Source organism: Bombus pyrosoma, linkage group LG18, assembly GCF_014825855.1.
Source record: "Bombus pyrosoma isolate SC7728 linkage group LG18, ASM1482585v1, whole genome shotgun sequence".
Taxonomy (NCBI): Eukaryota; Metazoa; Arthropoda; class Insecta; order Hymenoptera; family Apidae; genus Bombus; species Bombus pyrosoma.
Window position 1 is genome coordinate 2,062,756 of NC_057787.1, and position 27,658 is coordinate 2,090,413.

At 33.1% G+C, this 27,658-nt stretch overlaps 7 protein-coding genes and 1 long non-coding RNA gene across 15 annotated transcripts; 4 read left to right on the forward strand and 4 right to left on the reverse strand.

The window, feature by feature from the left end:
• The first annotated feature begins 3,117 nt into the window (after nucleotides 1-3,117).
• On the forward strand, nucleotides 3,118-3,567 carry LOC122577327. Its single transcript, XM_043748602.1, has 2 exons — nucleotides 3,118-3,207; nucleotides 3,305-3,567. Exons 1-2 carry the CDS (start codon nucleotides 3,154-3,156, stop codon nucleotides 3,557-3,559), a joined length of 309 nt encoding a protein of 102 aa, XP_043604537.1. The 5' UTR covers nucleotides 3,118-3,153; the 3' UTR covers nucleotides 3,560-3,567.
• A 138-nt stretch (nucleotides 3,568-3,705) lies between these two features.
• Nucleotides 3,706-10,791, reverse strand: LOC122577322. Of its 3 annotated transcripts, none has more exons than XM_043748591.1 (4): nucleotides 10,549-10,791; nucleotides 9,806-10,140; nucleotides 9,397-9,719; nucleotides 3,706-9,339 (listed from the first exon to the last, which is right to left on the reverse strand). In XM_043748591.1, exon 4 carries the CDS (start codon nucleotides 6,331-6,333, stop codon nucleotides 5,176-5,178), a length of 1,158 nt encoding a protein of 385 aa, XP_043604526.1. In that variant the 5' UTR covers nucleotides 6,334-9,339; nucleotides 9,397-9,719; nucleotides 9,806-10,140; nucleotides 10,549-10,791; the 3' UTR covers nucleotides 3,706-5,175. The 3 variants fall into 3 exon arrangements, with proteins under 3 accessions (XP_043604526.1, XP_043604525.1, XP_043604524.1); XM_043748590.1 differs by having other exon boundaries at nucleotides 9,806-10,436; XM_043748589.1 differs by having other exon boundaries at nucleotides 9,806-10,791.
• Nucleotides 10,792-10,882: 91 nt separating this feature from the next.
• On the forward strand, nucleotides 10,883-14,988 carry LOC122577328. Its single transcript, XR_006320211.1, has 3 exons — nucleotides 10,883-11,146; nucleotides 11,237-11,353; nucleotides 14,746-14,988. It is a non-coding gene; the product is annotated as an uncharacterized LOC122577328 (long non-coding RNA).
• LOC122577318 lies at nucleotides 12,463-18,563 on the reverse strand. 4 transcript variants are annotated; one of them, XM_043748584.1, is made up of 10 exons: nucleotides 17,619-18,561; nucleotides 17,180-17,393; nucleotides 16,898-17,108; nucleotides 16,560-16,824; nucleotides 15,682-15,834; nucleotides 15,028-15,609; nucleotides 14,519-14,931; nucleotides 14,229-14,436; nucleotides 13,903-14,112; nucleotides 12,463-13,768 (listed from the first exon to the last, which is right to left on the reverse strand). In XM_043748584.1, exons 1-10 carry the CDS (start codon nucleotides 17,644-17,646, stop codon nucleotides 13,713-13,715), a joined length of 2,340 nt encoding a protein of 779 aa, XP_043604519.1. In that variant the 5' UTR covers nucleotides 17,647-18,561; the 3' UTR covers nucleotides 12,463-13,712. The 4 variants fall into 4 exon arrangements, with proteins under 4 accessions (XP_043604519.1, XP_043604517.1, XP_043604520.1 ...); XM_043748582.1 differs by having other exon boundaries at nucleotides 15,028-15,834; nucleotides 17,619-18,563; XM_043748585.1 differs by lacking the exon at nucleotides 12,463-13,768 and having other exon boundaries at nucleotides 13,783-14,112; nucleotides 17,619-18,560.
• Nucleotides 18,564-18,655: 92 nt separating this feature from the next.
• LOC122577326 (transmembrane protein 203) lies at nucleotides 18,656-19,424 on the reverse strand. The gene has a single exon (XM_043748601.1). It carries the CDS (start codon nucleotides 19,286-19,288, stop codon nucleotides 18,875-18,877), a length of 414 nt encoding a protein of 137 aa, XP_043604536.1. The 5' UTR covers nucleotides 19,289-19,424; the 3' UTR covers nucleotides 18,656-18,874.
• LOC122577325 (ribonuclease P protein subunit p20-like) lies at nucleotides 19,408-20,618 on the reverse strand. 2 transcript variants are annotated; one of them, XM_043748599.1, is made up of 4 exons: nucleotides 20,477-20,618; nucleotides 20,127-20,342; nucleotides 19,631-19,799; nucleotides 19,408-19,547 (listed from the first exon to the last, which is right to left on the reverse strand). In XM_043748599.1, the coding sequence occupies exons 1-4, from the start codon at nucleotides 20,492-20,494 to the stop codon at nucleotides 19,429-19,431; spliced, it is 522 nt and encodes a 173-aa protein (XP_043604534.1). In that variant the 5' UTR covers nucleotides 20,495-20,618; the 3' UTR covers nucleotides 19,408-19,428. The 2 variants fall into 2 exon arrangements, with proteins under 2 accessions (XP_043604534.1, XP_043604535.1); XM_043748600.1 differs by having other exon boundaries at nucleotides 20,418-20,556.
• On the forward strand, nucleotides 20,516-22,469 carry LOC122577320 (cleavage stimulation factor subunit 1). Its single transcript, XM_043748586.1, has 4 exons — nucleotides 20,516-20,657; nucleotides 20,841-21,741; nucleotides 21,821-21,914; nucleotides 22,032-22,469. The coding sequence occupies exons 1-4, from the start codon at nucleotides 20,587-20,589 to the stop codon at nucleotides 22,274-22,276; spliced, it is 1,311 nt and encodes a 436-aa protein (XP_043604521.1). The 5' UTR covers nucleotides 20,516-20,586; the 3' UTR covers nucleotides 22,277-22,469.
• Nucleotides 22,470-23,062: 593 nt separating this feature from the next.
• LOC122577324 (myoneurin-like) lies at nucleotides 23,063-27,408 on the forward strand. 2 transcript variants are annotated; one of them, XM_043748596.1, is made up of 4 exons: nucleotides 23,063-23,246; nucleotides 23,953-24,060; nucleotides 24,763-25,357; nucleotides 25,856-27,408. In XM_043748596.1, exons 1-3 carry the CDS (start codon nucleotides 23,190-23,192, stop codon nucleotides 25,327-25,329), a joined length of 732 nt encoding a protein of 243 aa, XP_043604531.1. In that variant the 5' UTR covers nucleotides 23,063-23,189; the 3' UTR covers nucleotides 25,330-25,357; nucleotides 25,856-27,408. The 2 variants fall into 2 exon arrangements, with proteins under 2 accessions (XP_043604531.1, XP_043604532.1); XM_043748597.1 differs by lacking the exon at nucleotides 23,063-23,246 and adding an exon at nucleotides 23,322-23,809.
• The last annotated feature ends 250 nt before the right edge of the window (nucleotides 27,409-27,658 follow it).

The following is a 27,658-nucleotide window of genomic DNA, read 5'->3' on the forward strand; positions in this document are numbered from 1 at the left end:
CTTTAATTAATGCAGCCAATTAAGATGAGTGAATGGTCACATGGCAATGAGAAATATTAATAGAATGCATCTCTATACATTTGGGAATTCAAAAATATTGATATATCTGTACCAAAGAAAATATTTAAATAATTTTAGAAAGCAGTCAAAAACCAGTCAGACAAGGAATGAAGTAAATAAGTAGAATATTTCTTAATGTTATATTTACTACCTGTAGCGGCACAGAGTCACAGGACGATGCGAATCGAGAGCGACTCATGTTATTGTTTTGCCTCGTAACATTGGCATCGTCTTGACGTACAAAACGTAACAACTCCGGGCAAAGCAATGTTGCCGCTTCATGCAACCGGCAACCGAAGTTGAGAATACACTTGTCGTGATTATATGTTTCAACATTGCAACAATAAGCAACGAAACTACTCAATGGCTAAAGACATCTGTTGGCTAGTGCCCAGTAAACTGGCTCTTATTTCATGTCACTTTCAAGAATGGTTCCAATTAATGAAAAAGTTCTGTGAAGTTTGGATTCCATTGGATAGAGGAAAATGGTCCTTCAACGTTAAAATAATTATTTAAAGAAGCATAAAGTCGATTTTATTCGGCTACATTCTAAATTATTAATTACATCGAAAACTGGACTGGAGAAAAGCAATATTTCCAAAATGTTTCAACTTCGTATTCTCAATTTTACATAAATAATTGGCAATAAAAAATAGTGCAATTTCGCGCCGTTTTTATTAATTTACGGTTTAACGAACTAACCCATTTTAACAATTTTTATTTGAAACTTTTTTCCGATTATTAGAGTCGTTGTTATATGCCAAAAAATCTGTTTTTGACAACTTTGGAGATTTTTTGCAAAGTCTGTGCAAGAAATTTCGAGTGGCAAATATATAGGATTCATTTCCGAGAATAATTTGCATAAGTTCGCGCAAGAAAATTTAATACTGCATTTGTCCCTTTTTAGGCTAATTTGACTGGACTATGTCGTGCCATCCTGCTCTTCGGCCATGAACCTGCAGAAGAACGATTCACTTGTTTTGTAACTCACGGGCTTTTGTAACAACGAAAAACAAACACATGACCGAACAGTTTGTTCGGTATCTTTGGACCACATTTTGATATGTACGCAAAGATGCTTTTGTCCATCCAAATTGATGTGCAACGCTGACACGATACACAGACACGCAACGGATCCGAACGCTCATTTGTAGATCTTTTTTGCCGTCACATCAAAGAAATAATACGCATGTATGCAGCGGTGATTCGCAACAATGATTTGACTAGTTTGCGTGATTGAAAACGAAATGAAACGAAGAATTGGTTTCAAGAGAAGGATTTGACTAGTTAACGTAATTAAAAACGAAACAAAACGACCGTTAACGGGTCGTGTACCATTGCGTGCTTCCTAATTCCATTGCTGAAGTTTAGATTTTTGAACACGTAGTGGTCTAAACTATCGAGATAATCGATTATCTCGCGAAGCGCCGAAATTTGCCGAAGTTGGCCGATGTGTAGCCGACGGCTCGAGGTTGTTAGATAAACAGATGCGTCGCATCTTAAGTAATGTTTACGTCTAAATATGTAAATCGAAGTTGAGTTACATTGTATTCGAGGAGCTAAGGAGAGAAAAAATAAAAGAGAAAATCAGGAAAATGTAACGAGGTGAGATTAGTAAAAAAATACCTGAGAGAAAAGGATTTAAAAGAGGAAGATCAGAGTTTCGGTAAAGAAAGATTAGAATATATACAAAAAATACCATAGTAAAACAATAATGGAAAATATATGCAATAAAAAGGTGCAGGTCACATTATAATAATCAAAGATAAAGGCAATTTAATAAAATATAAGGCTCAAGGTATAATAGTAGATATGAAGATATATAGTTTTATAGGTTACTAGAGTATTTGACAGCAAGGGCAAGCGAAAGTCGCCAAAAGCTAATTATTAGAGCAAGATGAGGCAATCCAGAAAGCAATAACATACGGGTTATAGCAGCTCATTAATTATTAATACAGCTAATTGGCTAATCTGTATGAATTTAAATTATTATTTTCGTCCACAATATATTTTGTTTGTTTGTTTCAAATGTACGTTTTTCGCCCTTTATGCGAAGTTTTTGTAACCAGTGTCAAGAGCTCTTTTGATAAAACGCTTTGATTCTAGTAGACTACAATTTTTCAACAATTCTATTTTCATTGTAACGGCTTCTTTTACAGTTATGTTGTAATATGTGTTCTATCTGAAGGAACAAAAACGTGAGGATTTTCGTGGATAATTTATGACATACGTGTTTGAAGACAAAAGACTATTTTTGGATGAGGGCAAGAGAACATCAATAATTTGTATGACCTCCACCTAACACAAATAACATATCAACGTATTCATGAAATTATGGCATTTTGAACGTTTCCTCATTTTAAGGTACTGGATTTTAAAATAACGCTTCAGATTCTTCTTCCAATATTCATAAAACATATTCTCAACATAAAAGAAAAGAAAATTTGCAAATGATATAAAAGAATTGTTACATTAGCGAAAGAAATTGAATAATAATATTATTAACAATAAATTAGTAGATAACTGAGAAAAAGAAATGAAGCAGTATTTCCCAGACTGGTAGTTACTACTTTCAGCATTGACGTATGTATATATATCTTCCTATATATATGTCGGGTTGGCGTTAGGATTAGAGCTGGGGTTAAGGGCGTGAAGCGAATCTTCGTCGTGATTAGACATTGTCGTTATGCAATAGAGAAGATATTGACTAGAGCAAATACGATTGTTACAGATATCGACAAGTAACCGTGGTAATTAGACACTAGAGACGCTAATGGCAATGATCCTAGGCTCGACAACGAATCCGCGGTCAACGGGATAACGGATGTATGTTCTCACAAACTCTAAGTCCGACTCTTGGTTAACAAACGTGAAAGATTCACTGATCGCAAATACGTTATTCCTTCTCGTCGATGAGATCGCACGAAAGAATGAATTTCCGTCGCGCTGATGCCACCGAGGAAAACTATGACGGGGTGCGTCTAAGGGCACGAGATCATCGGATTCGTGGAGCGATGCCTTCGTTCAGAAGGTGAAGGAAATTGATGTTGCTGTTAATTGGTCAATTTCCCATATCGGTGGTTAAAAAAAGGGATGCTAGCCGGCCTTGGGGAAAAGTTGCTAGCGGGAGGCGTCGTTCGCGAGAAGGTAGGTTTCCTCTATTTTCCCGTAGTTGGGACAAAGACTGTTTGTCTGTTCGAAGAACTTTAATTAATAAATCTTAAGATTTATAACGGGTCCTCAGGCTAGCGAAGACGCATCGGCACCTGGCGACCATCTTACCCGGAGAACAGGGTCTTTGTTAGGCAAACGTTCATCCCTTGACCGCGGCTACGTTGGGAACTGGTTGTCGCCCCGAGCCCAAGCTCATTGTCACGAATCTCGAACAGGTACAGTCGGGTCGAATGATAATTGTTTAATTACAGGTTTTTCCCAAAGTTCCAAAGGAAGGCTCCGGTGTTCCTTCGTCTCCGACATATATGTATCTACCAAAGATTAATTTGCGACTTAATTATAATAAGGCAACATATTTTTTAATTTATGTCATTGTCATATTTTTAGCTACTGCTACTTTCATCCAGTTGAAATAATTGGAAAACAAAATCTGTTTCTATACTCGCTACCCGAAACCAGAAATAACATATTTATACGCCACATGAAAGTAGGAAGAAATTTCTAAGTTACAGCGCTATTTAGTATCTATTTATTTAATATCCATCAATTTTATTCAAACATTGTAGTTGTTAAACAATTTGAGGTGGATAGGTCGTGCTAGGTGCTGAAGAAACACTCGGATATATCTAACCAGTATATTTATTAACAATTATCGTTATGGACACTTTACGTAGAGCTCGCGACTACACTTGGCGGTTCACACTTCCTGGTACAACTCGACTTCTAGACGATGAGTTAAGATAGCGATTGAGCAGAGTGCACGGTACAAGTTAAGATGAGATCTGCTCAAGTACGTCGAGGAACTCTCTTTCTGTCACGATGCTGCTGCTGCTGCGGAGGAGGAAAGTTATGATGTCTAAGGGCACGAGATCATCGGATTCGTCAAGGGAAGCCTTCGTTAGGAAAGTGAGGGAAATGGACGTCGAAATTGGTTAATCTATTAGATTGGTGGTTGAGGAAGGATGCTGACCGCCCTCGAGAGAAAGTTGTTAACAGGAAGCATCATACGTGAGAAAAACCAGATTTCCCGTATCTTTCCGTAGTAGATAATAAATTTAGGGAATGCTAAGGCAAAGACTATTTGTTCGTTTGAAGAACCTTAGCTAGAGAAATGCTAAAATTTATGGCGGGTCCTTATGCTAGTTGAAAGTATGCCATGAAGATGTTTCGATATCTGGCAATTATCTTATGCGAAGGATAGAGTCTTTGTGTAACAAGCCATGGGACAGAAACCGTTGGAAGGTTTGTTGTCGAGTACCGCTACAAATTACATAACTCAATTAAACATGCAGTTCATTTTGACTGAAACTAAACTGACATTGTTGTACAAATACAAACATAAAAATTATTAATGAGAAATATAGTAAGATATAATAAATACATAATGAAACACATAATGAAAGACATAAAAGAAGTCTTTATTAGTATCTCTGTATGAAGAATTGTCGAATATCGTATACTGTGAAAAGGATTATCAGAAATTGTGAAAGGTAAAATAGTCCTGTATGTTTTAGTTGCTGAATGTGTTGCCATCTGAAGAGTCGGTTGAGTGGAGTTTTTTTTTTTTATTTGGTAGACTATGTACAATTAATTCTCGCATTGAGAATTTTAAGTAATTTTCTCTGGCGTGGCGCAGTGACATGGCTAATTATTTATAAGTTAATACCTATTACAGATAAGTATAATTTGAGAATTACAAGTAAATTCTGGAATTAGCGGTCTTGAATCAAGGAAGGATACAATTTCAATGATGAGTACTTTATTCAGAGTGATTTTGCCAGTTTTCCTATTATGAAGTTCATACTAGAACACTGCTCGTTAATGGATTGATTGTTGTTTATCGTTCAAAACGCTGATCTGTATACTGTAAACGCTGTACAATGAGTAGGATGCTAATGGGTTAAGTGGTTCAGTTGCCATTGAAATCGTCGATTGTCAACGTCACTGTTTACGTGTTCGTTGATGGCTGGAGGATGATCCTGAAGACGAGTTCCTTCCTGGTATCTCCGACTTGTGTTCCGTTTCAGATTTCCGATGACGAGTCGGCGATGAGGAAGATGTCGAAGAGGCTCTCGAGGATCGACTGCTCGACAGAAAGAAGGTTCGGCTGAATGTAATGGAACGAGACTTTGAGTGGCGTTTGTCCTCATGCAGCATCGTGTTATGCCATTCTCCACATATATGGCATGATCCGGCATAACAATCTAGCATCGAGTGCCCCTTTTTCAGGCAATTGGTGCATAAGGATGCCGCTTTCACGTCTTTAAGGCGCTCGCTAACGGATTTAGCCTTGAAAATACCACATCTCCAAATCCTGTGCGATCTTCGGCAGATGGGGCATGTCTGTCTTTTTGTCGTACTGAACGTAGAGGTCGAGATGAGGCTGGATTCCAGTCTCTTAAGGAAGTCCAGTAGATGAGTGTACTGAGGCACTTCCTTGTTAGGCAACGTGAGTTTCCACTGCCGCACAATATTTGCTGGTAATTTCGAACTGATGAGACTGATAATTATGGTGTTTAAACCGATTGACTCTCCTAAATTATTCAATGAGCGGAGATTTTTTTCGACCGTGTTAATTAAGTGCCTCAAGACCGTTGGGGATTCTTCTCTTATTTTTGGAAAATTAACGATTGCGCGGCTGTGGCATAAAGCGATGTTTCGTGGACACTCGAACCTTTTCTTGTGAGGGGCCGTAGCGTCGGCGTTATTTGCGTTGATGGGATGGTCGTCGTTATCTGTTGTCGAGGATTTCTCGGGCGAACTACATTTCGCAGGAAATTCGCTGCCTGTGGCTACCGACAGGGTTGATGGCCGCCTGCCTTCTATGAGATTCCTTAATCGAGAGGCCAGGGATATGTAATGCCCAAACGCTTCGCGTTCCTGAGTATTCTCTTCTTCGTCGAGATCGTATAACTCTTCCTGGACGAGTCGGAATCGTTTCCACTCGTTCTCAAGTTCGCCTAGATATCTTTTTAAAACATCAACGTTATGCTTGCCGGACTGTTCGTAATCGTCAATGTCTTTCTTTGTGAACTTGATGTTGTCGAGATGCTGGTTGCGTTTTTGTCGCAGAGAGTCGATGTTTGATGCGGTCGCCATGCTTTTGGCGGGTGTTGATAGTGTGCAAGGAATAGGAATTGAACGAACACTTTAAAGAGCTTATCTTGTTGCCAGGTTTCGTCGTTGTCAGAACTTGCTATGTTGATGATTCTCCAGCTGCTAAGGGAGGCTGCGTGCTTGCGTTTCTCGATCAACGGTGTTAACCTCTTCGAAGGTGACGGCCCTTGACGTCACTCACTTCACTGTAGAGGTAAAGCTCCCGCTGCTGGTTGTGATGGGGTCACGTAGCACTGCCTGCGGCTGTCACTCATGTGTACACTGCTATCTTGAAGACTGTGCACGTATATCTGATTCGAAGAACCAAAAATGTTCAACCGATCGCGAAGAAGCGTTCTAACGGAACGCATCAACGATGTGGTTGAACTGACGATAACACTTGGCTAATAAATCAAGATATGCACTTTATTCCAACAACCTTTTCTCACAGAATATAAATTGTAGTGATAGTAGTTAAGACTTTATTGATTATTTGATTTATTGACAATAAATTAAGATGCTGACCGATCAAGAAACCTGAAGCAACTAAATTCCTATGACAATGATGCCGCGGAAGGAGACTAGTTATGGGTGTGTCTAAGGGCACCGGATAAGCGGATTCGTTCATGACAATTTTCGTTAGGAAAGTGAGGGCAACGGTTATCGTTGCCAATTGGCTAAGAAAAAAGGTGAGTGGTTAGGGAAGGGTACTGCCTGCCTCCGAAAGAGAGTCGCTAGTGGAAGGCATTTATTTGTTACCTTACAATTTGTCCAGCTGGACATTTGGTAAATCTTTCTAGCTTTATTGCTAAATAATAAAAGGTGGATGGCTACCCCTAGTAGAATACCTCCTTCGAGTTTGTCTATTTTATTTCTTTAGTGAGGTCAAGGTAGTGTTTTCTTTTTAGTCTTCTTTCTATGAGAGTTTCTATAAGATGTATTTTTCTGTGTACCTGCCGATTCCTTCTTTGACCATTGATATCTTTAAGTGTTTACATCTATCCTCGTTTCTGACATACTATGGGGCGTTGACTATTGTTTTTAGTATCTTCTATTTCTTTTTATCTAGTTTTTAGTATTTATTGTAACGACTCTAGTTTATTTATGCGCCTCATTGCTGCTATCCCCTGCTATATTTATTATCGTTTTGTATATTTTTAATTTATTTCCTATGCTAAGTTTAGAATTTCGACTAGTTAGCCAGTACATCTTGTAACTATTTTTCTATTTTTATGATATGCCCTTGTAGTAATGTGACAGTTGTTCCTGGATTAGTGTGCCTGACTAATACGGCCGTGTCGTCTGTGAATGTCAGTATTTTGCTGTTGGTACTTGTTGATATATTGGCCGTGTATAGTGTGTATAATATTGGTCCTAAGACGCTTCCTAACGGTACTCCTGCCTTGATGTCTTTATCTTCAGAATATACATCCTTTATTTTTACTACAAAATTTCTGTTGCTTAGGTATGATTTGAGTAAGCGGTAGATTTATTCCGGGAAAAGTTTCTTGATTGTTTGTAAGAGGCTTCCATGGTTCACTTCGTCAAATGCTTTCTCGATGTCCATGAAGAAGTTTGTACTTTTCTATTGTCAGTAAAATTTCATTGACGAGCCTGTGCTTTTGCTCAGTCATGGAGTGCTTGTTTCTAAATCCAAATTGATAACCTGGTATTAAGTTTTCTTTCTCTATTGTTGGTTTTAGGCGGTCGTATATTATTTTCTCTAGTATTTTGACAAACACAGGAAGAAATGACATGGGCCTGTAAAATGCTGTATAATATACGGATCTACAATACTATATCGGAATACCTGAGAAGCAGTCAAAAGTTAATTGCTAGGACTAGATGTAGGAATTTAAGAAACTTTGACAGGTATTGGCTAGAAAGTTGCTAGCAGAGGTACGTATTATCTGAGAATGGTAGGATTATAAGTAGAAAGAGAAAAGAGAAATGTAATATAGAGAACGTATTATATAGCAGGCATGACGAGAAGATAGTTGACTGGATAGTTGACTGGACATTCCATGACCTTGAGACTGTAATTAATAAATACATACATATATATATGCATATATAAAAAATATTTACGTCTGAGATGGCACATTGTGCACTTTTACATTATTATAACAATAATAAACGTTCTGCAACACTATATTTCGTTATTATTGAACATAACATGCCTAGTCTATCGAAACGTTAATATTACTTGACGTAAATTAAATTTTGTAAAATGTGAATATGAATAACTTTAAGCGAATCGTTTATTGAATTATTACGTTTTAAGTTCTAGAATATAGAATTATATATTGTGTCAATTTATTATTTATAGTATTATAGCATTATTTTATAGTTATTGTATATTCACAATTGTTGATTCACAATTTGTACTATTCAAGATCATGAGGAACACGATATTTGGCTATCACGCTTAGTTGGTGAATCTGCCGATGTAACGCCCTTTCTAATTTTGATATTTGTGACGGCACTCGACAACACAAATACCGCCACTAACTAGCAACGGACGACGGTAGCGCAGTGGTTAGCGCCTTAGGTTACGAACGTTCGGATCCCGGGATCGAATCCCGGCGACCGAAGTCCGATTTTTCTTCCACGATTCTTAAATAGGGAGAAAAATACTGCAGTACCCCAACAGCAACGGCATCTATAACCAGCAGCAAGTAATACCACGGACTACTTTCACATACACAGCCACCTCATATTAAATATGTAATATCTTGTAAATCTCAACATTTTGAACAACTTTTTCCTAAGCATATAACTAACGGTCAGACTTAGTTTACGAGTTACATGAAAAACTATCCCGCGACGACTTAAGCTTTAAGCTTAATGAAGTGATTAAACAAACAAATGCTGACCTTGCGAGGTGGCATGATAAGGCTACTTGGCTACGTGTCTTGTTTTGCTATGTGTATTCTACTCTTACCAACCTAGTTTTCTGGGATTGTTTTACATTCTTGTGAATAAGTGTCCTGTTGAACTCCATTACACCTATAAAAATTGTTGTATAAGCGCTATACACATTATGGATTAGTGATAGTGACAAACCTATGACTTGTGTATCTTGTGGAATTAGTTTCTATCCAAGCTCTTTATGCTTGATGAGATCTGGCCGTTCTTAGTCCACTGACACACTCATAAATTGTTCTGATTCAATCTCAACATCCTCAGATTTTCACGGACCGAATGACAATCCTTTATCATCATTATTCGATCATCTACAGGCCTCTCCCCATGCTGCTTTATCCGAGATTAATACTAAATTTGATCTCTTCACCATAAAAATGAATCAAAGAATCCAAAGATTCAGTGGACGCAAAATTAGATAATATTTCCATTGCGTTTACTGAACTGTTCCGAGAGTTCCGATACTGGAATTTAAACTATTGTCAGTTTCGTCCGTCGTGAAGACATGTAAATACGAAAAAATGTATACGAAAATACAGAAACAACGAACCTGTTTTGCCTATGTCTGATGCGGATCTGAAGGTGGTGGAAGTTTTCAAAGTGGGATTGGTAAGTCCTTCTTTCATGGCTTCACATGACCAATTCTGTTAGTATTACCAAGTACGTACATATGCATAAGTATCTATGTAAATAGATTCATATATATATTTGTTTATTTATTTATTGTTATATACTTGTTATAATTATTTATTATTATTGTTTTTATCATTCTATATGCACGTATAGTGGTAATGGAATTAACATGAAAGAAAGACATTTAAAATGTTCTCTTTTTATATCAATAACAATCATGGCTGCTTATTCGTAGGTTTATAGTCCATCCAGCTGAAAGTAAACTACCATGATTAAATTAACTGAGAAAAATAACAATATAAGAAATTAGGGAAAGATTCTCAAATTTTCTTCTATGACAAAATTATAAACAAATATATTTTCATAAAAAGAATCTACCTGATTTTGTAAAACTACATATTTATATATCGAAACATTATTACAATTTAGGATAAAAATAAAATCACTATAATGCAACATGAAAACATGTGTAACAATTATTAATCTTTGATTTTTCTGTAAACAACGAGATGCAACGCAAGTTATAAACATGTGGTCGTATGATGTATCTGTAAAAGAAACTTTTAAAGATATTTTATGATTTTGAAATTATTTAGTTTACTAGTAAAAACCGCTGTAGCTTTGTTCACTCGTCTATTTCTTTATTTGTATGTGTTTTACCTATTGAGTCTCCAAGAAATATTTGCGCGATACATATCGTAACTCCATCTAACACGCAATTGCCTATCAAACGTCTCCCCTCTCTATCGGCACATATGCATTTACACAGGACTGTTGTTTAGTTCTCACTAATACTTCTTTAATAAATACTTTAACAAATGGCCGTCTTTTGTGAGTAAAAGACACTAAAATCAGTATCAAATTCCTAAGTTGGTATGACATTCGCGTTGGGCTACGAAAGTCCATAAGGTAATTTGTCTATTCTCATATTTCGTCCGTGATAATATAGTAGAATGTTAGATTGTAGATACAAGATCATACTGTGCTACAAATCCTAACAAATAAATCAAATATGGTAACAATCGATTTGTAAAACACAACTTTCGACATTAACCTCTTAGGCATTATGCGCCATCTTATATTACGACGCGCTACTATAATAGCTCACTCTACTGACTTACACGCTCACCGTTTGAACTAAATGATCATTTTCATTTGTCTTGCTTCGCACTTCTTTTGCCCTCACAACGTTCTATAACAGTGTTAACAGTGTTACAGACAGAATATATAATATTCGTTTTTAATACGTCAGTGTCAGGTATCAATTGTTGCTTTTCGTTAATATAAATATACCATATTATTAGATGCTCTTTTTAACATGCCAATCCGTATCCTTATAATTTTTCAGAATCTTCAACCTCAAAATGTCTCTTCAAAATAGGATACGAAGAGCAATTTGAAAAACTATCGCTAACTCAGGAGTGTAAAAATTGTGACGTGGGTCTATGTGTTCATGGCGAGTAAGGTACGTTCCAATCAAAATAAATTTTAACGAAAATGATTGAGATCAATTTTGCACGAACTTTCTTTACAAATCTCCACCGATCCAGAGGTGTAAAATCGCCATACGGTAATTTTTGTACTTACTTCTTACAAGCCTTGTAAATATTAAATTTGGAAATTGTGATTTTGTTAAATTCTTTTGTTTGAAATAGTAATACATATTTAATAATGCTTCATAATTAATATTCTTTGTTTAGTCACTGAGTAAGCTTAGTGGTTTAGATCTTTACCACAGACGAATATATCCCATTCTTAGTGCATGTTCTTTACCTTCAACCGAAGGATAGCATTAAATATAAAATCCTAACTTATCGATCGCAGCGTTCTATGGTCGTCACTTTGTAAACCTCAACTCCCAACATTAAGGGTCTTAACCGCTCCAGGAAGTAAATTTCCTCTCTGACTTACCAGTGGTACAAAATTTTACAAGTAGATAGTTGTTCCCTGACTAGTGCTGCACCATGCGGCTAAGTGGTGAGCTTAATTAATTAGCATATGCAAAAACCTACAAAATTAGGGATCTGCCCTGTGATAATAACAATATAATGCAATATTATAGGATAAGAACAATATAATATTAATGATAAGTTTCTTCGCCGCTGTAATTCTAATCTAATCCTTCGTTTTTATACATCATCCGAATTTTGTATTGAACATAATTTTAAATAATTATGTATAATATTTGCTATATTTCATAAAATGTTAAAAAAAATATTGTAAAGGGGAGTGATTTATAAATTAGTTAAATTTCTTAATTTTTCATTTTTATTATTATGGATGGATGGAATAGGTTCTTTTCTAATAATCTGACGTTGATCGATAAAAATAGCAGTTTATTGTGTACTATCATCTTGAACAGCATTCATCAGTACAGTTAAAATGTTATTCATTATTGTACGTACACTGAATAGTATATAAATATCGATTTATACCAATAATTTTAAAAGACTAATTTATATGAATCAATCTTTATAAACACTTAATATCGTTAACATAAGATTTGGCACATTGAACATTTACCTAATATGATTTTTCTAAACAAATAGTGAGACCCTTTATGCTTGTGTAAGTATAATTATCTATTTTGCTCCATATTTCATAATGCTTTATATTTCATACTTTATAATAATATGCTATTAATAATTTGAATATATTTGATTCCTCAAATTTAGATTTTAATAATATAAACAAAATAGAAAGAATAATCATTGCATTATATAACACAAAAGTTTTGAGCTTATATATCACATATCAAAATCCATATATAAATTATTTTCTCTCTATCCATTCTCCTTTTTTTTCACGCACGCGCACGCACGCACGCAAAACATACACACACACACACATTATTTTCATTGAGATGATGGAGTCACATATTCTTGAGTAATAATTTCAATATTTCATGACAATTAATGTTATTAAGAATATAAAAATATATTAATATAATATTGTTATAATTTCATAGTATGGTTACGCTATCAAGTAATACCTGTTATTACTTACATGAACCTTGGTTATGAAAATTATTTAATTCAAGAAAACATAACATTTTTGCAGAAGCTTGCAAAGAACTTTTTTAAAATAAAATACTAAATAATAAGTAACAAAATTTACCAGTCTCTTATCTCATAAGTAGTTTGTTGCATTGTTATATGGCACTTACATAAGCGTAAAATGGTCTCCTATTCTAGACACGATTGTATATCACATGTAGGATCACAACACTGTTACGATTTGCATTTGCAGATAGATTGATTATATATCAGTTACAAAGAGTTTTTGTTAAACATTCAATAGTAGGGCACTTTAAACTTGAATTGTCATTACTATTAATTATCAATTGGTGCAATAAATGTAGAATAAAATCTTCTTATTTATGAGTGATTTGTCTACTAATACAATATTTTGTTATATACAGATATCAGGTATTTCTTTTAGGAAACAGTAGCTCTTTTCTAAAGATTCATTATTTCATTAAATTGTAAAATATTTTGCTTCCAATTAAAATAAAGGGAACTGAAAACATTATCAAAATAATATATTTAAAAACTAATCTAATCTGAAAAATAGAAATATTTTTCAATTAAGATATATTCTTTAGAAGAATATTTCCTGTGTAAAATTTCTCTTTAGAAATGTAGTATATGTACTTTTATATATAAGTTATTAGAACACACATTCATGTTTGAGACAACATACTGATCTATTGCTATATTCATTTAAAGAATATTTTAACTGTCTTTTATCTCTTTTTGCTTTTTTTATTAATTACATTTAAATTTATATTGTATTTTTGTAATTATTTGTTCTTTTCTTCTTCATTATAATATTATGAACAAATAAGATTTCCTTATTTGAATATTGAATAATTGTAAAACTGTAAATATATTTCTATAAGATTTAGAATATAAACTCAAATAAAATATAATGTTTTAAAAATATTCATTTTGGCATTTCAATTCTATAATTCTCAACTTAGTAATATATTGCTTTATATATAAGGATTATTACCTCTTTTCACATGTATGTTATAATTAGGATAACTGCCTAGATATTGATGTCGTGGGCTTACTGATGGTTGTTTTGTAATACTCGCCATTGCCCAACCCATGATTAGTTCTAAACCTCTGCACAAAGTTTGATATATAAACCAAGGCCATGGTCTGGGATACTGTGTGACGATTAGCTGCATACCATGTTTCGTAGTCTCAGCTAAGAGACCTATATTAAAAAAAGTTTGTGTTTTTTACAAAAATTTTCCTTTTCTCAAAAATCAAATTTGTTAATTAGCATTTAATACATTTATGCTAGTAATCTTGTATTTCATATTAAATTACCGTATGGCCCAAAAATACGTGCTACGTCTGTAATGCATAAAATGATTCCTAAAACCGCAGTTGCATATGTTACATTTAATACTTTTCGAATTTGCGATCTCCTAACTGCCGCTGTATTTTCTTCCAACATATGTAAAGGCGTATCGGATTTAGTCCTATTGACATACGCAATATGATTTAATATTGAATGAAGCGTAAAATCGCTATTCTGAAAAAAAGGTATTGAACCTTGTAAAATGATATAACAAAAGTTAATTTTTGAGACAAACATTAAAGTGAAATAAAAATACCCCAACTTTTCCGTCGACTTTAGTATTTTCGGGAAGCAAATTAGTTTCGACCGTTATATCTTCAACATCTTCTTTCTCTTTTTCATTTTTCCAAGATAAATTTTTCTTTCGTAATTTTCCATCATCGTCTTTATCTTTACTTTTTTCTGTCATTAGAGCTGCTTTTTCACTACAATCGGGTTGATCCGAATCAGATTCAGATTTTTCTTGTATCTCTATTTTTTCAGGAACTATGCTACGACCGTGAGTTGGACTTCTACTCAAGCTTCTAATACTAATATCACTACTTCGACGATTTAAATCCAGTGGCTTGACTTGAACAAGTTCCGAATTACGTCGAAAGGAAATATCTGAATTTCTACGTATCTCAGTTCGGGAAGTAAAACCGCTAACATCAGAATTACGTCTTGAACCTAAAATATAAATGAAATATAATTGAAATAAAAGTTTATTTATACTAGAATTGATAACCAATGTGTGTATGTGCGTTATTGTTAGGTTTTATGTACCTGTAGGACTTAGGTCCACGACTTTTGGCAATTTATGAAGATCGGTTGGAGGTAACATTCGCCTAGGTGTTCTATTCCCAAAATCGCTATTCCTTTTTAATTTTGCAGCAAATTGAGAACTTCTATTCTTTTCATGTGAAAAATCAGAACATCGTCTTAAATCTCTAATATTTCCTAAAGGTGTCACATTTTCAGAATATCTTCGAGACATCTTGTCCGGAGATCGTCTTCTATCAATCTCGGGTGAATGTTTAGGACTAAAGTCAGAATTGCGTCGACATTCCGATGTGAAACCATCCTCTTCATTTATAAATCTAACACTACACTCTGAATTTCTACGAGAGGATCTAGACGCATCACTGTTTCGTCTACTAGCTACTGAACTTCTACGGCTTGGACTAGATACTGTTATTATAGGTAAATTTGTTGCTGATGGCGTAGGTGTCGGGGGTCTAACATATACTTCTGGTACAGTCGACTTGGGAATTGTTTTGTCATCTTGGGATGACATACTTTTACCAGGGGATTTGTCACATTCCTTTTGAACCTGTTCCTCTTTTTCTGTTATTTTCATAGGTTGATCTATGATATTAAAATAAAAGAAGTTTAAAAATATATTGCTTCTATGCCTATACATTTTCATCTCTCTTTTACCTTTAGGATTTTTGTCCAAATCATTTGTAAGGGTTGCAGGTTCTATTATTTCAGCATCTTTAATTTTGGGATTGAGCAAAGTAGGTACTAAGGCAGTGGCAACAGATGATGCCAAGTTATTATAAGGAGCTAACATTGCCAATTGCATAATACCTAAAACAACACTTAATATGAAATATTTAAATAGTTGTTTAATACCTATATTATCAATATTAGGTACTGAAAAAAGTTCGTGCGAATTCCTAGAACAAAATACAAATATTCTGAGTCTTTTGTAACATAATTTTATTTAACCATATAATCACCATTTATCATTTTTGTGCATTTCTTCGTTGTAAAAGCTTCGATTTTTATTTGCAAAAAATGAACTAATTACTGACTTGACCACGGCATCATTTTTAAAATTACTATTTGCAAATTTAACATTGATCAAAATAGGTGATGAAGACAGGTCTAGCTTGTAAGGAGGATGCGATAGAAACTTCTATCCATTCCTTATTTTTTGGTGAGTTGAAGGAAGAACGAGGTCATGTGTTATCGTGTACATCTTTCCTATTTCCGAATATCGGATGAATTTTTTTGAGTTATATAGCAACTACATAGATCAAACTTTTCGCTGATACTAACTTTATGCATTATATTATACAAATTATTGACCAAAATTTGATATCAATTCATTGGTAACCGAAAAAACTACACGAACCTTTTCGGGTATCTAATAATAACATTACACCTTATAATATAATATAATATCTATTATAATATATATATTACAATAGATATATTGCACATATTATTAATACTTATTAGTTAATTATATAAAGTCTTATTTTTTACCATAATTTTAAATAAACTGAACTTAGCTTATAGAAACAAACCTTTTTGATGTGTATTAGAATTATCTCTCATTAACATACTACTTGGCACAGATTGCAATAAATGAATTATCTTATATCCTGCATGTAGAAATGTTAAGTACAATAAAATACTCCAGATAAGGAACACTGTTTGGACCACATACTTTACTATATAACAATTATGGGAGGTAAGAGCAACGTCACTAGCAATTACAAAAAAAAAGTGCCCTGTTATGATTAAACTGAGACAAGATTCTTTTTGAATCTTCTCTGGTCCAAATTTAAGCTGGAAATATATTTTACTATATATTAAATCAGTTTTGTTTAATGTTCAATTTTTTCTAGAACACTAAAATTACCTGAGTTAATTGCAGAAAAGCCAGTTGTATGAGACTAAAGGCAGATGTTACACATGGAAATCCAACATCCCAGATAATGGAACCAATAATTTTGGGCATAATGTTTTTAAAATTATATGGATCTATGAAAAGGCATGCTGCTCTTGATGCTCCAAGTATACATAAAAACATATTAATTGTAGACATAAAAGGCCGGCTTGATATAAGAGACCTAAAAGAAAATACAATATTTTTTAATACTTTTGTAATTCTGTATATCTGGGATAAGATATAATTTCATACCTTAAGTGTAGAATAGATAAAAATGTGTAAAATGCAAGTACAAAGAAGAGGCAGGCAAAACCATATGTATGTAAAAGAAAAATCCATTTTAGCTCTTGATGTATTGATGTGATTGATGGAGTAATGATTAGTAATTTGTCTAAAATTGAAGGTGTTGACAAGTTTGAGACACAATTTTGCCCAGGTATTGGTGTTGATAATGATATATTTATACCTATAAGTAAAGTAGAAGTGATTAAATAATTATAAGATATAAGTTGAGGGATAAAAGATAATTATAAAATTGATCCTTTTTTTCTTATTATGTCCCAGTGTTTAATTACATCTGTTATGGAAAATTACTTTCACATATATGTATTTTTTATCATAATGTGAAACAATTAATGACAGTAATAAAAAAAACAAAGGGAAGAATATCAAAATATAAGAAACAACTGACCACGGGTCCAATTAGTCAGCTTATCCATAATCTTTGGATTGAAATTCACAGCACATCACTAACTTTTTTCTGATACTTAAATCCTGTTAACACACAATCGAATTTTTTTTTATTCGAACGACAACTTATCGCAACATCGGATTTTGAAATGTGACTGCAGCAACAGGCTTTGCTTATAGTGTAGTCCGATTAGCACCCCTTCTCCAATTCGCGGATACCTACAGTCCCATCCGTTTCTCTCACCCTCTTGCTAGAAATATTGATTTTGCACAAGGGATGATTGGAGGGAGAATTCAGACTATCCTGAGCTTTACGCTTGTCCATTGTTCTTTAGAATATAAATAGAACATTACTAAATTTATCAAATTAATTCCGTTTTAATATTTATTATTATCTCTTGTTGCAATCATGCATTTCGATACCTAAAAACTTTGTATTTTTCAATTATAAATTGTACTAAAATGAAAAATCGTCCTTTTCCTTCTTAAAAACTTCTTTGTCTTAAGTTGATCGGAAATTCTATAAAATAAAAATTTGATCCTTGCTTTTAGGATATCTTAAAATTTTCACAATTGTTTATTATTAACAATTGTAATTATATCAATTTTTGATTTTTATAACAAATTATCCATAGTAGAGAGTCTATACTATTGTACATAATGGACAATGATGCAAGCTAACTGTATATGTATTTAGATTCAAATGTCCTACACTTGATTAAACGAATCTTTCTGATTATTCCTATTATAAAATACTTATGAAATACATTAACAAACGCGTGACAAACGGGTACATTGTAAATTTATTATTTTGTATACATATAAATACATACATTGACATATTGTAATATCTGATGCGGACCATTCATTAATGTTTAGAAGTATTGATTTAAAACAAATTTACCAAAGGTATTAATAACTATTATGAAAGAATTTTAGCTTAAATTTTTTTAGTAGTATAAAAAAACTTAGTAGTTAAAGATTAAATTATAATAATTAAATTTAATAAGTAAAAAGTTAATGATTAAATTAAGAGTATTGAGCATTAAACAATTCTTTATTACAATATTACATTTACATTGTATTTTCTACAACTGAATTTATTTCTTAGATATTTTACTACACATTATAAGCTTATTTACTTTAATAATAAATTGTTAGAAACGATAAATACATTTTCTGTCTGTATACATGTGATAATGGATTATGATGAAAAGTATGTTATGACTTTATGTATGTAATAATATACTATAGAAGTTAATGAAGTTGACATGCTCTAACTGCAATTAATTGCAAAAGAATAAATAGGGGGCTCAAAACTTCTGAATATTCTAAAGGACTCTGTCCTGATAGCTTTCTACACAGAAGATATTTAAAAACAAATATTAGGATCAACAATATGAGACTCCATAATCCTCTTAAAACAGCAGCTTTGACCATTCCTTCCATATGCATTCTTATGAAAATAATTGCACAAAAATAAGCATTCAGACCATCAGCAACAAAAAGTGGTGAAAATACTATCCACCATCCTGTATTGCCCAGGAAATAATTTTCATCCAATCTAAGAGCCAATAACACTGAGAAAATTGTTAATGAAACTAAATTTATCCACATTTCAAAAATGGTCAGTCCCAACCAATGTTCTAATTCATTTAAAGTAAATATCATTTTAAAGCAATTAAAAATATCTAACACAAATTATTAATTTGATTTTATATTTTCATTTATTATATTATCAGTTGTCTTTGGTTACTTATTGTGAATTGTTTTTACTAAAGAATCTTGAGTATTTTTTAGAAAGTTATATTTTATTCTTGATATTTAAGAGTACGTAGTGAAAATTTACGAAACACTCGAATATGTACTGCTGAGTTTTTTCGATTAATTATTTCATAATCTGCGGTATCATTGACAGGTTCAAAATCATCTGGAATAAATAAAAAATTATCTTAATAGAATGTTTAATATTATATATATGGTTTGTATCTTTTATATGTAATATTTATATACCAATAATAGATATCGTAGAAGTCTTGACCTCTAATTCTATGCTATCATAATGATTCTTCTGTAATTGTAAAGCCAAGCTACATGCTCTTTGTACAGCAGCGCCAAGTCCATGAATAATCACTTCGGAGCTACCATTATTTAAGTGTTTTTCACATCTTTTTAATTGAGCCTTGTATTATGGAAATATAAAAAAAAATTAAAATTAAAGAAAATGATTATCTTACAATTATTTATTTCTTAAAATTATTTCACTAATTATTTACATAACTGTATAAGGAACTATATGAACTTGTATTTAATATAAAACTCCAGATGTATAAATTCAATAAATTGAATAAATTCTATAATTGCATATTTATATGTTTTGGTCAGTAAATAACGTAATAAGAAATTTTATGATAAAATCTGTAGGAATGAGACTTTATTCTCGTACTTATTAACAATTAACAATTAACAGTGTTAAAAGTAAAGGTTATACGTCCATGCTAAAAATTACCTTAAAGTTTGTGCTATTAGTAATATATATATCGTTATTCTTCCGTTTCTTCTTTGTATCAAAAGGTTGTCTCTTCTTAATAATATAATCAGAAGGCAATAATTTTTTACGTTTCACTGTAGGAATATTTCTCTTTCTTGGAAAGCTCACTTTTAACTTGGAACATTCGTGTATATCGGCCATTCTGACAAATTCTACACGCGACTTTCTGTTGATCTTTTATTTGTAACAGAAGAATTTGATTAATAAAAATCTTTCTTTGATTAAATAAGAAAAGACTATTAAACTGACTATGTAGGTATTCAGGAGTTATTTTACTTATTGGATCAGTTACGAGAAAGAATTATAACCTCGAAAAGCAACGGCATCGATTGATGGGCGTTTTGAGTACGATTTAGTGCATCGTACCGGAAAGAAGTGACAGTCTTTAACCTAACGTGAAATACGAGATTTGTACACTATGAAAGAACCAGAAGTGGACCCGAAAAATATTATAAAAAGCAGAGAACTCCTTTACAGGCTTATGATCAGGTTACGTATTTCTGCTTTTGCACATATATAAATTATTTTTTAGTCATCTGAAGTAGTGAAAGTAATAATTTTCTTAAATTACTAAAATTACTTTATTAAACTTATTTGAAATTTGCAAATACTTCAATATAATCCTTTTTAGATAAATTGAAATTTATTAATAATGTATAATAAATATTTTAGCCAATTATTCTATGATGGACACCAGACATTGGCGGTACAGCTGTCAAATATAATTCAAGCAGAGCCTCCATGCCCTCCATCCGATCGTTTACTTCATTTAATGTTGATTGGTCTAGCTCATGAACCTGATCGTTCTAAAAAGGACACAAGTAACTTATCTTCTTTCACATCGACTTTTGATAACACTTTGGGACCTGGTCTAGATTTAGAATTTGAAACAGAAGCTCAAACTCAAGCACCAGAACCTGCACAATATGAGACTGCCTATGTAACTTCCCACAAAGGAAATTGCAGAGCTGGAGCATTTTCTGCAGATGGTCAGTTAATAGCAACTGGATCAGTTGATGCATCAATTAAAATTTTAGATGTGGATAGAATGCTAGCTAAATCTGCACCAGATGAGATGGCACCTGGTGATCAAACAGGTGGTCACCCAGTTATAAGGACATTGTATGATCATTTAGAAGAAGTGACATGTCTGGAATTTCACCCAAGAGAGCCTATTCTTGTATCTGGGAGCAGAGACTTTTCTATTAAGCTGTTTGATTTCAGCAAAGCCAGTGTTAAAAAGGCATTCAGAACTATTACAGATGCAGATCAGATACGATGTTTATCTTTTCATCCTACTGGCGATTTTTTAGTTGTTGGAACTAATCATCCAGTAGTCAGGTTATACGATGTTAATACAGCACAGTGTTTTGTCTGTAGCATACCAAGTCATCAACATACTGCTGGAATAACTAGTATTAAGTATTCTCCTGATGCAAAAACTTATGCATCAGCTGGTAAAGATGGAAGTATCAAATTATGGGATGGTGTATCAAATCGATGTATAAATACTTTTGTGAAAGCACATGATGGCTATGAAGTATGTTCAGTGACTTTTACAAGAAATGGAAAGGTTTGTATTAAAAATGTATATTTGTTATGTAATAAATTTGTATATTAATACATAATAATCTTATAATTCTGAATTTCAGTATTTACTGTCATCAGGGAAAGATTCTTTGATAAAATTATGGGAACTGTCTACTAGCAGATGTCTAATAGCATATACAGGTGCTGGAACTACAGGTAAAATACCAAAACATTAAGTATGTCCAAAGTATATACAAAAAGTTAAATTAATTCTTATTTGTTGTGTAAAATTATATTGTATATGTATTGTGATTAATTGATGGTTTTTAATAGGCAAACAAGAACATAAAGCTCAAGCTATTTTTAATCACACTGAAGACTATGTAATGTTTCCCGATGAAGCGACAACATCATTATGTGCATGGAATTCTCGAAATGCATCTAGGAAACAATTACTATCATTAGGACATAATGGTCCAGTAAGACTGATTGTCCATTCTCCAACCGCTCCAGCATTCTTAACATGCAGTGATGATTTTAGAGCAAGATTTTGGTTTAGAAGAATGCCCACTCATTAGATTGGAATTTAAAGAATCAATACCCATCTTGAACATAACAAATTTAAGTTTGGTAACATTTACTGTAGCTTCCGATATGATTAGCAGAATAATAATCGTTGAAACGTTGACAAAGAAGTATCGGATTGCGAATGATATCCAAAAAATTTTGTACAAACAATCTTAAATGATCAAATGATTACTTGCTATGCCCTGAAGCGACAAACGTTTATTCATTTAGCGTATGTTGTACCTAATTTTATATCAAATGTTCTTATTCATTTCATTTTGCTTTTTTGAAGTAAAAAAGACGACAATCTTCACCGATCTCACTGTTATGAATAGACGAATTCACATAAATGACGCAATAGTTTATGCGTCTATTAAATTATTGATTATAAAAATTGAAAATTCTTTATTTTTCATGTTTACAGATAAGTAGTGCATCAAAAAGAAATGTATTACGTTATATGAGCAAATGTATTCCGGTAAAATATTCGGAAGTATGCATATGGAATGCATGCTAGCAGTGCATTTTGTATTTCCTTTCGCTTCTCGATAATGACGCCGGAAATTCAGTAACCAAGTATTTTCATCGTGTTAAAAAAAAAGTTATATAATGGATTCTATCGATAAGATCGAAAAGAATATCAACAGATAAATTAATAGTTACGGATGATGAAGAATAACAAAGTAAAAGTTACATGAATGAATTTAAAATGTTCCATGCGTTATGCGTCGCTACGTGTCAAATTACTCGGTTAATCGCAAGGCGGCGCTCTGAACTCCCGCTCTGCGTTTGACGATGTATCACGTGACCCACGCTAACCGCCATCTTTGCTTATCGTATAAACAGTGCGACCGGGTTCAGCACGAATTCTTGTTGAGAAATTGTGGTTTTTCCAGTGTTTTTGAGTGATTCAGTTGCGAAGAAATGTCGGAGATCAAGGCGGAGAGCAAGAACGATAACAATATCGAGGATGTGTCAAAGGTAAGCAGAGGGAAGCACGAGAAATATCTTCATCAAGCCGAGTTTTCATGCTAAGGCGGCGTGTTGCGCCCCTGAAATACGAAGAGACGCTCGTTCTCTCGAAAATTCGATAGAATAGCTTGTGCTACGATAAAGAAATGTCGTTTGAAAAGTGATTACGTGAGACACGAAGCTATACAGCTAAAATGCACGGACGCTTTATACCGCGTAGCTACAGGCTCAGTGATTTTTCAAAGCTGCGCCGTTTGTCCTTCATTAGCAAAGATGGTGGATGTTTTTTATTTGTAACTCTCGTGACGAAGGGAGTCGCTGGTTAATGGCAATAAGCCTGTACAAAAAAGGCGGGAAATAGATTTTGATTCTAAGACTGTCTGTCATACGGTTTTCTACAAAAACTCGCTCTCTTTTAGGAACATTGTTCGAGACTACGACGCTAGAAATACATATCGACTTGGCAAAATGGCGGGAAACTTAAATAAACCTGCTATGTATTCTCATATAGTTCAACGGTTCTTGATAATCTTATCACGGGTGTAATTATCATCACGTTTATGCGTTTTTCTGTTAGTTCGACATAATCCTTAAATCGTTTACCATTTAATTTGTTTTTACTATTTTACATTAAGTTATGATTACAATTACGAGGCGATGAATTTTTATATATTTCACCGAATCTTCTTAAAATGCAGCAATTATTTATTTTCAGGATCATTCAGCAGAGGAGAAACCAAGTCCAACGAAAAATAAACGAGGAGGCACGAAAAGACTCTCTACACTAGAAAGATTGGCTCAAGAAGGAGAGCGAGTCACAAAGGTGCGTTCTGTTTTTTTTTCTTCGTTTATACCTTTCTTTCTTTATTCTTTTCTGTTTATGTATTTTCCTTATTTTCTTAAAATTAGATTACACGATGAGAATTAAGTTCGTCCAAAAATTTGTAAATGTTCCCAAAATTCGAAAAATCAAGATTTCATTCCTTTATTATTTCCCTCCATTTAGTCTGCTCGTAAATATTGTTTGCCTACGTGAGGAAAAGGGTGTTAAGAGTGGGGATACAAAGGGCTGGAGTAGGGGCAAGGGGAATTCTCTCAGGTGGGGGAGGGAGACAGAGGATTTCCCGCTAATACACGTTGTAACCGCCAATTATGAATAGTCATTCATATTTTTCAGATTGAATAGCTGATTCTTTGTTGTTACTGTAATTATTTATATATATGTAGTATTATGTCTTTTCACATTTCTATGTTTGATCTCACTTTTACGTTTAGTTGTAGTAAGGATATGTACAAATAACATGAATTTTTATATTATTTCACTAGAGTAAATAATAGGCATAGACTAAATTGCAAAAAGAAATCATGTTATTGTTTAATTGTGCGGATAGTAAAGTATGCTATGCATTTTAGTCATATTTTAAAATTTTCATTATTGTTGCAAGAAGCAGATTTGTTGTAAGATGCTATTTGGATTATGCTGCATTCAGAGTTACGATTAATAGTGGGTGATCTCCTATTGCAGGATTTAAATGCATCTGTTGGAGAAGTTGAAGGGAGGAGGCGCACACGTAGTTCAGCACGAGGCCTAACCTCATCAACACCTGTGCCATCTCCACCTAAAAAAGAAAAGAGGGATACATCAACAAAAGGCACTGGTCGTGGACGCGGGCGTCCTAAACGGCAAGAGAAAAATAATGACAATAATACAGATGAAGAAGCAGCTAACAATAAAAGCGAAAAGCATTCTGAGGAGGAATCTATGAAAATGGACGTGGATGAACACAAAGAGGAAACAGAAAAATTGGCGGATAGCGAGGACAAGAGTGTTGCAAAAACTGAAAGTAAAGAGGCTTCTGAAAAGGCGCTTGACTCTAATTTCAAGGAGGAAAAAGTTACAGAAGAATCGGAAAGCTTTGCAGAAGAAAGCAAGAGTTCTAGTGTCAGTGAAGAGAAAAAGGAGGAAGACATAAAGGATAGCTCGGATTCGAGTCAAGATGCAACAGACACAACAACAGAGGCACCACCTTCATCTTCATCAGAGTCTCAAAATCCTTCTAATGCTACTACTACAGAAGAAAATAAGGAATAACCTCCTTTCGTCTGTTTACCAACTTCATGTAAGCACTTTTTTTTACAATTGATTCTTTGACTCGTCATTAGCATTGGTTAGACTTTGGTTGAATAAAGTGGAAAGGAATGAGAATGTATGAGTGTTACAAGAAAAATATATAACTATTTTCATGTATTTACACTCCTGAACTTTTATGGATGTGCAAATAACTGTAATTATTGCTAACAAATATAAAAATGTGCATTAATTATAAGTATACAATTTCATAACTATATGTATTATCGTTGGTCATGACATATGAGACAGGAGATATATTGTCTTTCCATGCATTCTCAGTCTTTTCGATTAGTATAAGAGTACATAGTATAAAATTATTTAATAACACGAAGTATGAATGGTATAAAACTTGTATAGATTTTTATAAATTTTAATAATGTCAGTACATGATTAGAAAGCAAATTGAATCATAGAGAGCATTGTCAAAACGTAATTATAGCTTGTTTAAAAGCAAAGAATTTGTTATAAAATATTGCTTTTACTGTAGCAGGTACCAGGGCGGCGCACACATTGGGGTTACAAATCCAGTCCCCTCGTCTATTTTAACAAATTGACACCTTCTTGCCGATCGTTATTCTAATCAGCGTACACGAGTATTATTTTCCTTTTTAATTCACAGACGAAATATTGAGATATGTTTTTGCTATACATTCATTACCAGGATAAATATGTTTAATTAATATATTAGATGGTATTGGGTGTACCATAGAGTAGTTACTCTAATGTACTTTTACTTTGATAAAGAGTAGAATTACTCGTGCACTGATTAGTTTACGATGCAAAAACAAGGTGTAGAGCGTACGTTGTTCATGTACAATGATAATATTATTGTAAAATATATTTAATATGGACTTATATAGACAAGTTGTTTTCAAATCAGAGCTGAGGCCGGAGTCTTTAAACACCAGTCTTCAATTCAGATCTGATATGGAAGTAGCTAAAATTAATTCGTACATAGTAAATTACTGTAATACCTTATCTTATATAAATAATGACTGAATGAAATGGAATATATGAGAATTATGGTGAAACGATTTCTCTTTTTTCATGGTATGCAGAAATAAAATTTCTGAGAAACGCGTCGTGACGTGATATCAATTCTCCTTCCTCGTACAGTGTTACTAATAACAACCGGTTTTTCGATTTTTCATATTTTCAGTTTCTTTTGTATTTGGCAACTAACACTTTGATAGGATATGCTTTCTTTCTATCGTCCAAATTGAAAAAAGAAGAAAATGAAAAACAACAGAAATATTGTATGATAAATTTATGCATATGTATTTTTTATAATAGAATTTCGCTGCCTGTTGATGTTCTGTAATGAATGTAAATCTTTTTATTAAGCACCGTTTTCTTTTCATTTAATGGTCCAATATTAAATATGTTGATATTATTGTGTATTTGAACGGTTGTGAATGTACAGATAGATTATATAATTCATTGAACTATATATAATTAAAAGGTCTACAGGTTTTAATGAAATACAGAAATGGAATGATAAATCTAATCGTTAAACGCTCGAACGTTCGAACATGTGTGCAATTAAAGAAGCAGTTTGTTTTGATCGCGCTTACATATCTTTTAAATCACGCGAATGTAAAATAATTTTATCCTTCTCCTCTTCCTTGATATTTGTTGCAAAATTTTTGGATAAATTCTGAAATAATTTATCGAGTTTATTTCTAACTCCAGCGTTATTCAGATAATTGACAGAGTTTGTAAACAAAGAAAGAAAAAGAAAAAAGGTAGAAAAGAAAATGGTTTTAGCTAAGTTGCTTGCTTCTGATAATTACTTGTATTGTAAGGGAAAATAGGATTTGCCATTCCATGTATTTTTTCTTTTTCTTGTAAGTAGCACGACGAGACAAAGCGTCGCTTTTCGCGAGAGATTAAAATCAAATGCGATACGCGTGTATATAGTTAAGGTTAAGCTTCGTGTGTGGCAATTGATCTTATCTTCGACGTGGTAGCGTGAAGGATTGGAACGACATGTGTCAGCGTGAACATCTGTTATAGAAAATATAGAAAGTATAGCTGAAACATATTTTTTACTAATTCAGTTAAACACGAATCTTTATGATACATATTACGTTATAAATTAGAACATTTAGTCCTTTTTACGAGAGAGAGAGAGTAAACGGTACATTTATTTTATCTATACATAAGTATGTAAATGATTAGCATTTATGAGAAAAAGTGTCTACGAGGTTCGATATTAGAATTTTTACGATACGTATGTGTATATATACATAAACATATACATACGCATATATATATTATATATATTTAC